General features: G+C 37.6%; 1 protein-coding gene across 1 annotated transcript in view; it reads right to left on the bottom strand.

The window, feature by feature from the left end:
- Positions 1-13252, bottom strand: part of LOC105453162 (sodium/potassium/calcium exchanger Nckx30C) — a 56949-nt gene that overhangs the window by 2636 nt on the left and 41061 nt on the right. The window contains exons 4-6 of the mRNA XM_011694897.1: positions 12963-13231; positions 8146-8281; positions 4511-4763 (exon numbers count right to left, since the gene is read on the bottom strand). Coding sequence (XP_011693199.1) covers positions 4511-4763; positions 8146-8281; positions 12963-13231 — 658 coding nt within the window. The remainder of the gene's footprint in view (positions 1-4510; positions 4764-8145; positions 8282-12962; positions 13232-13252) is intronic.

Here is a 13252-nt window from a genome sequence, read left to right as displayed (position 1 = left end):
TTATTATAAATATTTGTCATATTAAACTTCCCAGCAAACACAGATTATAACTGCAATGTTGCAGCAACATTGTAACATTCCAGTTATACATGTTGCAGAAATATTACATTGTTGTTGAAATACCGTAGTTATAAATCTGTGTTTGCTGGGTTGCGACTTAAAGATTTCTAAATTAATATTATTATATTAATATATTCATATTATTATATTGATATTATTATATTAATATATTAATATTATTATATTAATATATTCATTTTTATAATATCCTAACACATGCAGGATAATTCAGGAGGGAGGATTAATGATGTGAGAAGTGATAATATCGATCGCGATGAAGAAAAAGGTTCATATGAGTATCCAATTCGGAATAGTTTCCGAGAGATAGAGTCGCGAAATGTAGCATCACAGGCTTTCGATAAAATTTCCCGTTGGTATACATTTACATTTCTCTCGCATTATAAACTCTATTAGAGCATTACGGTTTTATGATTGCACGTGCGACCGGATCATTCACTGTATCGATCAAATACAAAACGTATATGCGTGTGTGCACGCGCGTGTAGGTGGCTGTTGCGCTGCTCTATATATTATTTGAAGTACAGTATCTATAATTCACATTCGTCTGTAACAATGCTGTCGACGTGTCTTGGATATATATCGTTTGACGTGCAATCACAAACGCAGAGCACACAAATGCAAAGAAATATTTCTCGGCTTCCCTCTCAGGCAGTCCGCCAGCTGGCAATCGGTCAGCGGATGCGTGGCTACATGATTGATCATCGACAAGAAAGATCTGATGTTTCGTCGCGGCGGCGTGCAATTGCCAGGAAATCGAGTGTCACAAAGAGATCAGCGATCATCTTCGAAAAATTGAATCTTAGCCGTGAAAACAGAGTGAAGAAGGATAATTAATTCTTATTAGCGACAGTCAATAGTCGCTGTCGCCAATATCCTTCTGCTAAAGATCGCTTGCAAAACGTATCACGAATAAAAATCGGGAGTTTGAAAATTGAAGTTTCAAAATAACTTTGTTACATTTAATTTTTGTCAGTGACATTATTTTGGAAATCGAGATTTGCGTTATCTGTGGCGAGACCTTTATATGTATAAGCAAAGAGTACGAATATGCAAAGCATGCGGGACACCGAATTAGCGAGCTTGAAAATTGATAAACTTTTACCGCCGATTCGGAGCTCGGACTCGCGCAATGCGAATGTGGAACAACCGCGACGAAATAATTGCGCGTTTTTATTAAATAAGAAAAAAAAATGGAAACCTTGCGGTGAGACGGGAGTCGAGATTCCGCGCAGTAGAGATTCTCGAGACCTTTCCGCGGGAAATGAGTCTTGGCGTCTGGAACAGTATTCGCGGCATTTCCCGCGCCAACAATATAATAATGCCGAGGAATGACTAGCGAATGCGATTACAGTGAAATAGCGAGAATGCCTTGACGGGCTCGGTCCGGCCACCAATTCCGCACGCCTCTTCTAACTCCGTTCGATCGTCAGCAAAATTCCGATTCGTATCGCACGCGCGAGCGTATATTATGAGAAAGAGAGAATATATGTGTACGTATGATATAATATAGATGAAATTTGTATGAGGATATTGACGTTGGTATAATGCGAACCGTGTGTATATGTATGTATATTACACAATTAAGTCCATTGTATTCGTGCACGTGCGAGAGAGCCCAATAATTCCGTTATTGTTCGATTCGTCTATTGAACTTCACTGTACCGTTGATATCTTATGTGCCATAATTGTTCCAACTGTCAATCAATTTCCGGAAGATCTCGTCAGCGACGTTGACAGTGACCAAAAAAGGTATCAGAAAAAGTTGTTTGCAAATGCTTTAATACTAGCAAGAATGCAAGAATTGTGAAATAATATAATGCGTTCTGCAGGAATGGATATGAATTTTCTAAATTACTGGAATGGGGAAGCTTTGTTCTCAGAATGCACAATATTGTGTCTAAATTTTCAGAGGGATTATGACAATACAATTAAAGAACTTAACCGGAGAACAAATAACAATAGACTTTTTCTAATAAATTGATAAAATTTGACTCTTTTTAAAATGTGACGTTAGATGAGAATTCAATATATAATTATATGTAAAATATTGAAGTTTAAATGTCAAAGATATGCAGTATTTAACTTGAATTAATTTACGTCAACAGCAGTTAATAGTCCACGTTGGTAAATGACACCCAATTATATATCTAATGACTCAAATCAGAAATGCATGTGTCTTCAAAGCAACTGCATATTTCAAGGTAAGCTAAATACTATTCTATTCAGTGCAACATCGGTATAACTGTGCCAACCATTGGCTGTGCATACGTTCTTGAGTGCATAATATGAATTACAATAGCATCGTTTCTTCCACCAGCCAATGTAAGCAGAATATTACAATATTATGATAAACGCTTCTCACGTATCGTAAACGGAAGCGAAAATAAATGGGAAATGACGGAATTGATCGAGCATTCAATTAAATAAATAAACCTCCTTTTTTAGATAAGCATTTAGACAACGTCAGAGTGGAAAGGATTAAATAGAAAACGAAATATCTTTTACTTTTATTAAAATGGAAATCTCGATATTCTTACAATGCAAGTCAACCGATATTTTTTGCCGTGTTAAATGTTATCCTGACATACTATTTTCCTCTTTCCGCTCGATTAACGTTACCGAAATTTGAGATTGATATCCCTTCCCGAATAGGCTTCCCGGCCTCTTTGGCACCTGGCCCTTTTCGTTAATCGATCCTTCGATATAGTACGACGTAAATAGGTTTCGGGTTCAAAAACAGAGAAAGCTACGGACGCTTTCAGGGATGTATTAAATTTCTTAGTTGCAACACACTGTTTTAATATCTTACACTGTTTCGCTCTCTCGCGGCACAGGAAAAGTTTTTGAAAAATCTTCACGTACAACTCTTGCAGAATATTGTGAGTTTTTACTGGATAAATATTTACACCTTGCAGAATATTACAAGTTTTTACTGGATAAATATTTACACCTTGCGTATTTTAAAAATACAACTTAATTATACGATATTAATCAATTACGATTAGAGATAATAACTTTAATACAATTTATTGAGATTAATCAAATGCAGGAACGGAGACATCCTTATAGAGGGTATGGAGCTTTCCATACCTTACTAGAGCTTTTCTGTGAGTGTGAAATTCCACACCTAGAATTCGGGGAATTCTGAATATTAAAAAAAAAAATTTCAATTTATGACAAATTTTAAAAAATTTTGAGTAATTTGACGAAAAACAATATTAATTGACTTGAATGCCCACGCTCACGTTATATGTAGAAAATATATTTCGCATATACAACAAAAGAGATAAAATATTTTTGTGTTATTGAAACCACTTCCCTCCGCTTAAATGATGTACTCGTATTTCACATTTCAGAAAAGTCAAAAGTTCCCTGATCAAATGTCAGACCGAATCATAACGTTGATGTTTTAACAACAATATCGGAATGTATCAAAGTATGGAAATATCGAAGTATAACATTTTAAATAATTTAGGTTGATATCTTCTTGCTTTCCTTTTGTTTCCCCTTTTATTATTCGTGCCGTGTTATTCACTTTGCTTTAATTTTTCCTACACACAAATATTAATATAAAAATATTCGAATGTCAGGAATATATACATATCTTTGCATTTTCTTTACACTGTTACCTACATCGTTCAATTTATAAATATTAATCTACATTCTAAACTTTTTTATTTTTCTTCGAAGTTTGACATAATTTCGGAAAATCAATATGATATGGTTTGAATTCTAGAGACTTTCTAGTATCTTTCTTTTTATCTATTTCAAATTTAGCGATCCTATATTCGTATATTTATACTTATATCAAAATATATTATAAATTTATTCATATGCAGAATCAATAAGAAATACACGTTGCTGCGAGATCTCTAAAATAAAAATATAATAGTACAACTTTTTGCCAATTTTTACACATTTATTTTCCGTCTAAAATTTTATTCTATCATATTTCAAATATTATATATAATCAAATTCCTAGGGTCATACTCTTCATTTTAACTGCATTTTCAAAAATATTTTACTTTCACTTTCAAAATATAAACTTTCATAAACGTGCAGTTAAATCTTTCTATTTTCTCAAATCAATTCGTCATAAAATATTTCAGTACGTCAGAGATTTCAGAGATTTTCAGAGATTATTAATATTTGAACAATAATGTATGTAAAACAAAATAGAAAGAATAATGAGAGAATCGAATATTCTTGAATGATTGAAGTACTGCAGTTCGCGCAAAGTATTTTAATATACAATATTTCATTATTAAATGATAATTCTATAATAAAACTAAACAAGTTTAATAAAATGAATAAAGTAATCGAATTTTCCGAGATATTCTAGAGCGAAACGCGATGTCAAAATTCATATACGATACAAGACGTCTCGTTGTAACGCGGAAAAATTTCTAAAAGAAATTTGGATGCTCACCCAACGGTCACGTCGAAGATGTTACTGCCGACGGAACTCGACACGGCCATGTCGCCGTATCCCTTTCGCGCCACGATGACGCTCGTGATGAGGTCCGGTATGCTGGTGCCAGCTGCGAGGAACGTCAGGCCCATCACTTCCGGCGGTATGGCCACCGTGTCGCCGGCGACATTCGCCCACCAGACCATCAGGTACGAGTACGCCGCGATCCAGAAGATCGAGCCGATGAACGTTATCGGGAAGAACTTCTTCCCTGTAATTAAGCGCGTGGATGCGTGGCATCTGTTACACATTCCCTGCGGATCCTATGACGACTAGATTATAGATTAATCGTTGATTAGTCGTCGGGGGGAGGGGGGGGGAAGGGAGGCAACGTTAACGTCGGAAGTTGACACTTTACAGCAATTTTTTTCCCACGGGAATCGAATCTTAAAGATAACACCAGGGTCTGCGATAGCGCGGGATGTTCCTTCGCTCGGAATTATGCAGTCGGCCACGTGGCGCCTGTGTTCTATTCGGTTGTAGTTTCCATTAACGGGAGTAGTTTAAGTATGCTAAGTGTGTTTGGTCGATTACCATTCTGATATCATTGTAAAACATTGGCTGACTAGAATATGCAGTACGAAAAATAGTCCGCGTTAGATACGATAGAGTAGATGAGAATGTAAAATAAATACTTTAATAAAAAAAAAAAAAGGATTTTTTTGAAATTAAACGTATCTGACAAGAATTTAAATGGAAGTATCAAGATGTAATTAAACGATAATTATTCTAGTAATTTAGTGGCGTAACTCTGCAGTTGATAGCAAATTGTTAAAAATAAAGCTGATCATTAAATTTCTAATATCGCATCTTTTCTTAGCGGATGTAACGATAGGCAAAATCGTTCCCAGCCAATAAGAACCGTCAGTTCGCAAACTTTAATGCCGCGTTTACATGTTTTAACGCTACAATGACGAGAACGAAGTTCGAGATATCTAATCCGTCTCGTAATCTAATCCTAATGACCGAATTTCGAGGATTTAATTTGAGAGCGACGAAAAAAATTTCGCTCTGAATAATTTTCAGAGAAATTGAATATATGTATATCGTGTAGATAATTTAATTTTTTGCTCTAACAATAAGTGTAACAAACTTTTTTTGGTAGCTGTTGTCAAAACTAATTTCTCCTTATAATTGTGATAGTCTTTACAGCAAAATAAATAGACACAAAACACAGGTTTTCTCCTTTATTAATTATTTCTCGTATTAATTTTATTAATCTGGATAAATGGAGGCACACAATGAAAGAGCTATGCGATAATTAATTTGCTTAATTTAAGTGAGATTAATTAAGTTTAACCGGGACAGTTTTAATTATTCGAGGAAAGAGTTACACCACGAAAATAAATCTTAATTTGGTATGAAAGTAGTAGCATTCTCTCGTTAAATCTTAGCGAATATTTATTATTTTTTTTATGAGTCGTACTAAAGTATTGATGCATCAATAGCGATAGTTTCACGTAATGCTTTATAAACTCAAAAATCAGGAAAATTGGTCGATGATTATATAAAAAAGAATGTCTTGATTTGACTGAAGAATGCAAACTTTTCATATAAAAATTAATAAACAAATAATTCAACAATTTTTTATTTGCTTACGTGTTTCATGATGCGTATAATCTCATAATAATTGATTGTAATAACATTCATATTAATAGATCTGTAATCAAAGGCCGAGATTGCTGAAATTCAAAGGACATATCGGAATTTTAGCTGACAATGGAATCAGCTACCGCGCGCGTACGTACGGCCATCTATGCGTTTGTACGTATGCAACAATCAGTCCCCAATGCGAAATTAGCGTGTCAATATCATCTTTCGTCGTATTGTGCAATATCGCGATAGAGACGCGTTAATAGGGCTGAGATAATGCAGGTAGACGCGTGATAAATGGCGGCTTGAATAACAGCGGCAACGTGTGTGCCGCTCCTGCAGGCTTGATCTTAACATTTATTATTAAATCGATATGCGGCACATACCGAAACCGATATAGACACGCTCGCGTACCCGCTTCTCCCGCTGAACGACCGAATTGGTGCCATCATAATATCTTCCGCGAATAACCCGCCATCGACGTTCTCGTCGCGAGGGGGTTTCGACAAAAAAAAAGTTTTATCTCTTCTTCTTCTGCTCTTTAACAAAATGCCGCTATACGTCAGAAAATGATAAGAAAGTGTAAGCTGATTGTGAGTAAAACGCAAATTCATGCGACAAGTTAACTGTAAGTGCCGTTTAATTAGTCCCTTGTGTTGATGAGGTGAGGTTTCCTTGACGAAATCGATGGCTCGGAATCCCGAATTCCCGGAGAGTTGAGTTAATATTACCACGGGGTCGATACCAGGCAACGGCAAAACATCGCGCGACGTTCACGCTGATTGATAGGATTTAATCTGATCTCGACGTTTTCGGCGGGCTAGAAGAAAAAGTACGCTGGCCTAGAGTTTTTTTTTTCGGTCGGTAATTAATGGCGCATTTGAAACGCTTCTCTGCACCTCCTCCGTCTATTCAGGTAATATTTTCGGCGAACGATAAATAAATCGTCATTCACGTTTCTATTAGCAAAGCGAGGCTATTAGGTATACATGTGCAATTAATGATATACGTATATAATCAAGTATAAAATGTAATATTGAATGTTCTCGGTATCGCGTGAGATTCTTGGAGCCCACCGATTTTATGCGCAGATCGGATATCTATTGCGGTTCACAATTTATTGCAGCCAAGCGCGAATGGGGAGGATACACGTGAATATATATTCTCCTTTAATATTAACGAGTTATGAAATTGGAGTGGAAATTATCTTGATATATTACCAACGTCTTAATATCACCGTCTCATTATCAAGGAATAAGAGATAAAGAGCGCAAGAGCGAAATAAAGACAGAGACGCAATGCGAAAGACGCTAAGCCCTTGCTGCAAGTTCATAGACGTATTTACACCGATTAAAAACACCTTTGATAAATTAAATTCCCCGTCCTTGAAGACTTATATGTTCGTTTCATAAATATCCTAATTGACTTTTCAAGGAGAAAGGAGTTTAGGTCTCGCAATAGATGCAAGATATGTAAATGAAACTGCTTAATCGTTCTTGCGCTTAACAAAAGGTCTTGCTTTTGTCTTTGCTCCAGTTTTCATTTTGCCTCTATTCAAGACCGATTATCCGTCAGTGCAGAGAAACCTAATATTACTATCCGAATAGTCAACAGTGAAAACATTGAAAGAGAAGGCCATCGGATGAAGCATTGGTGATGGTGCAAATATTCGGCCGCTTCCCCATCGATCAAATGGCTGAGAAAATTTAGTGCTTTACTTGATTTTCAAAGTTATTATATTATTCTTTATATAGATATTTAATATACCTTTTTGACTATATTATTTTTAATTTCGTAAAATTATAAATTATATAATTATATATCTTTTTCTTAGTCTTTTATATATATATATATATATATATACATATATAATACAAACTATTACAACTGGAAAAGATAACATTAAACATTAAAAATCGAAAGATGTTCACGTTAATGAAAAATGATTTATTATAGGTTGCTTGAACCTATATGAGTATAGAAAGACGATTATTGATTACCTCTAGGTGTTCTCGTATCCGGTAACGTTAACCAAAGAGGAAATAAGATTGGCGCGACTAAAATGTAAGTTAGCCTTTTTCTTGGACTGCTTGGCCAGCCCATGTTCAAGGCCTCTGGAGGTTCATCCTCTTCGCCCTGTGAACAAATATTTAAACAAATAAATTTCTTTTGAAATCATATTTTTCATCATTTAATATTTTAATCTAAACTATCTAAAGTATTCGTAGAGCCAGTAGCACAATAAGAGAGAGGCGGAGGAGATCTGTCCTGCCGAGCGTCATTTTAATAAAGGCATCAATTCAGGAACATAATACTTTTTTATTACAAGCAGAAAAATTTGCAGATATTATTTAAAAAATTCAAGCAAAGATTAAAATTAAAAAATTTTTCATTGTTTATTAAAATAATTTAGTTTTTAAAAAAGTTGATATAAAATTTAAATTTTATTTAAAATTTTTCAATTTTATTATTTATTTTTTTGTAAATTGCCAACATATTATATGTGGAAGAGAAGGGACAAAATGTAAAATAAAGATATTGAGATAAACTTGATAAATAAAGATGTGCTTGATAGAAGAAGATATTTATTAATTAGTCTATTGATGGTTGCCATCAATAGCGTAGTGAAAAAGGAATAGGATTTTTCACTACGTAAAAATATGCTATTGCATAGATCAAATTTATTTAATTGGTACTTATGGACGCAACATTCATTGTTATTCTGAAGAATGGAAATAATACGTTTATATGCATTATTAAAGAATGTAATAAAAATCTTCTTAATAAAACTCTAAACGAGTTGATTGTTAAAGGCACAAAGTATCTTTCTGTTGTTTTGTTTGGTCTCCAACAAACCACAGTATGCCACAAAGCTTATATTTGTAAAGTATCATCATTCTCAGCACGCTCACATTCAAGAATGAAATAAACGTAGTTCCTTGTACACTGGACTAATCCCCGTTTTGAATGTTTGTACATTAGCGGGGATCAACATTAAAGGACGATGTTTGCTAAAGAGAAAGAGGATCGTCGCTCGAGTTAAATGTGCGAGATTTGAGCCTATAATGTTTACAACTGAATAATCCGTATATCGAAGGAAATAAATTACGCCGCCGTGAGCGACGACTTATATTACAAATGTTGAATGGCAAATTGAGATAAAATTCAGGCGCTTTCACACAGTTGCGAAATTTTCAGAGAGATAAAATAAAAGGGCTGGAATCCTCTCTCTGTCTCGCTTAACATCCTCGGGGACCATTAATCTCCAATCTCGTCACTCTCCTGTGAACTTAACGAGGCTACTTGCTGAACTGAATCATCTCGCGCGCGCGAGCTTTTCCGGGCGCGCATCCCGTCCGTTCCCACAAATTCGCACAAACTCTCGTCTCGCGTGGAAAACTGTAGGGTTGGTGACTTTGCTTCGATTATCCGTGCGGGAAGCGCGGCGCGGCGCGCGCGGGGCTGCAAACGCGCAATGGACGGGTGGGATGCAGCATTGACCCAGATTCTCTCCCGATGCATTCAAAATGAAAAGGCCCTCTCTCCGCTCATTTAGGACAAAGCCGCCTGAGACTACTCGCCGCTCCGTCCACGCGCCACGATACCAGTCGGCGCCGGCTAATATCCTCGAGAGAACTCCGGATAGTCAAGTTCCGATTTATATTTCCGCAGAACAGCTCTCCGAATTGCAACAACGATTATGCACCCGCTTGCGGGGAAACTTCGTTATTCTCTCTGCGTCTCTCTTTGCGTCATCATGTGGACGATCAGAGCAAAGAACGATCAAACAAGAGTTCTTTTATATCGCGGCGATTGTTGCGAAAGCGTTTCCGGTAAAAGCGCGGAATCTCTTTTACATGATTAACTAAACGTTAAGTGACGTACCTACCGGTACGAATTAGTAGTCTAAATCTTTTTTATTTACTATGCTAGTCAAAAGCATCATGCTCTATATTTTCCATCCAATTTTCAAATAAATTTCATATATAAAAGCGGTTTTTTTCCGCAAACACGTTCGATCACATATATTCGACAACATACCGTGTGATTAAGCTTTTAATTAAGAAATGCCAATTGATTATCGTTAATATAAAAAAAAATGATTAAAGTTACATCATTTTTTTTTATTAAAAAATTTAATTGAAAATTTACTACTTAATAATGCAGAAAAATGTATTTTTATACACGGGTCACATAATTCATATCTCTTTTTTACGGCACGATCATGTAACATTACAGAAAGCGTTAAAATAGAATTGGGTACTGAAAATTGCGACGTATCTTTTTAACGGAAGCTCGTGGCTGATTCAATCAGATTTGCCTCAGAGTTGATCTTAGTCGAAGAATCGTAAAAAGCGAAGGGCGATGTCGGACAAGATTTGATACGGGAAACGTGCCGCGCTTACATGCGATGCATTTTTTAAGCGAGTATCTCGCGCGGTATAGATAAATGTTAATGCGGCGATAAAAGCTCGAATGTTTGACGCAAGAAAATGACACGACGCAAACTATCGATTTAAACCCGAGGGTCGTGCACGGCACGGGCAATTTGTTTGCGGCGACTACCGAATCGTTCTTCGACCACCCGTCCCCGAGACAATCCTTTTTTAATTGGTGCAAAAATCACCGTGTGTGTATTCTACTATAATTATTCGCTTTAGCGAAAATTTATATATTTGGCATCGTATAATTAAAAATCGATCTAGTATTTGTGTATGTATTTATGTAAGCGAAATGTTAAGCGGACTTAAAAATGGGACTCCTATATTCATCCGCGCTGTCTCGGATCCGTAATTTGCGATGCCACTTTAAGATCCTTCAAAGACTGCGAGAGATTGGCGGCGATAAAACGGTTCGTCGAAGTTGCCAGCGCGATGGGAAATGAGGAGCCTTCGAATATACGCGTTCCTATCGCGACGTGCCGTCTCGGGGAAGAATTATTGAATATTTATCTCCGTCCGCGCGTCAGGAGATGGGTAGAATTCTATCGCGATATCATCGGACGAGCAATGGGGGGGGGGGGGATTCAGACGAGCAATATCGCTCGTTGCGTTTCTTTTTATCCTTCTTACTGTGCTCGACAACTGTTCTTACCCTGAGGGAGGATGACAAAAAAATTTTTTTTTGTCGCGAGAATAAACGTGTCGGGCGATTCGTAAAAACTTATTGACCGTCGCCCTTCGTTTTTCTTCTTTTGACGTGTGACACCGGTGTCACCGCGTGTGCGGTCCACATTGGAACCGCGACGTGGCCAGGATCCGATTTCTCCGCGAAAGATGCGCCGCAGCTTTCACGTATTTCATCCCTGTATCGGACGCGACGCGTCGGATGTGTGGCGCGGCACGTACATACAACGGCCAATCTCGAAACGCAGGCGAAATAACCTTGGGTGAACTTTTAAAGTTCGAAGCCGACAAATATCGAGCGACGCGCTGATTTATGATCGCCAAGTTCGCGGGTGAAAATTGCGGTTGTCCCGATAAGACTTAATGGATGAACACCGTTGCCGATTTACACTCGTGCGTCAAGGCTCCGGGGGGGCATAAAGCTAACTTTGATTACTCCGGGGACTCACCCTTGTCGCTCCGCGGACCGTTTATGGGCACGGATATTTGGTCAGCTAAATAGAAAGCGAGTATTGATTGTTTTAAATTTTGTTTCAGTAGGGTGACTAATTGATGAGAAAAACGGCATTATCTAGCTGGCGTGAACTGTGTGAATACTGCGACAGTAACGTCACTTAGAAATCTTTTATTACTGTTTTAAAATACTTTCATTGATTCATTTTGATTTAATCTTGATTCTTTTAACTCCAGTTTTCCTTTGTAAATAATTAAAATATTGAGACTTTTATAGTAAAGGTTGTATCGCGCGTCCTGGTTTTATATCAGTGAAGGTCTACGATAAAATGAAGAAGCCCCAAAATATATATATATATATATATATATATATATATATATATGGCAGTAAAATGTTACATCCATAACGGCGTTCGACGTGTAAGTTAAAAAGGATTACTTCGCGTGATTCGCAGTATTGTGGGAATTAAACTGCCTATTCTAATTCAGGATATCCAAGTCGTGATAGAAGCAAACATTTCACAATGGAAAGTAGAACGTTACGATATCGAACTAACGTGCCCTTTTGCAAACGCGTGCTCCGAAGTACGCGACAGCCATCGCGTAGTTATATGTACTAATCCTAAAATTAGCCTATCGTACTAATTTATCGGGTCGGAAGTTATTTTTCTCTCTGAAATATTCTTGCGCGATCATCGGAAAAATAAGTGAGTATTCGGAGCGGAGTCACGAGAGAAATGTGACGACAGATACGCCGGCAGCAAATCAAACGTTTTGTCAAGAAAAGTGGAACGACAAATTCCAATCAACGTGTTCTCCGGCCTCTTTGTTTTACGACGCGGCACGCCGGGAAATGCCGAAACTATTCCAATCTCTCGAATCGAGGTAGAGACCGTATAACGAAACGGATCGTACAGATCCTTCCACCCGCACACAGGTTCTTTCCTTCGCTCGCAGAAGTCGAGGCTTAGAAGTTCATTTTTAACTCGGAGACATATTGATCGAGTTTATAAAACGACACAAATGTTAGCTTTCGTTACCAGCGTCTTTCGTTACTTCTCGTTACGTCTGTAAAATCGTTATGTACGTTTATAAAATCCGTACCGTATTAAAATCGTGAAAGATGCGATATGAAAAAATCATTATACGAGAGCAGCGGCGATAATCATAATGTCGGCAACGACGCGAAAATTGTGGTCTGCCGAAAGCCCGTGCTATCTTGTGTATTCGATATTTACCGAATCGAGTCCAGCGTCGAGACCGGCGGCAATACCGCCGTTCGGAAGTTCCTGAATACCGGCGGTGGTGCCGGCAGTGGTTGTCGTAGTCGTGGTGGTAGTGGTGGTGCCTTGCGAGCCTTGCTGCAGCTGCAGTGTCGTCTCCTTCGATGCGCCGGAGTAATGGGCGGCGGTCGACGTCGCGGCTCCGTTATGCGGCCTGGTGGCATCCAGCAGCACCTTCAGCGACGCTATCGCGTGCAGCTGCGTCGCTTTCTCATCCACCTTGCCTGAACAGCACCAGAGATGCA

This window comes from Wasmannia auropunctata, unplaced genomic scaffold (genome assembly GCF_000956235.1).
Source record: "Wasmannia auropunctata unplaced genomic scaffold, wasmannia.A_1.0 LD336002.1, whole genome shotgun sequence".
In the NCBI taxonomy this organism is placed as follows: Eukaryota; Metazoa; Arthropoda; class Insecta; order Hymenoptera; family Formicidae; genus Wasmannia; species Wasmannia auropunctata.
Note: the sequence above shows the minus strand (reverse complement) of the source record. Positions and strands in the feature narration are given on the sequence as shown.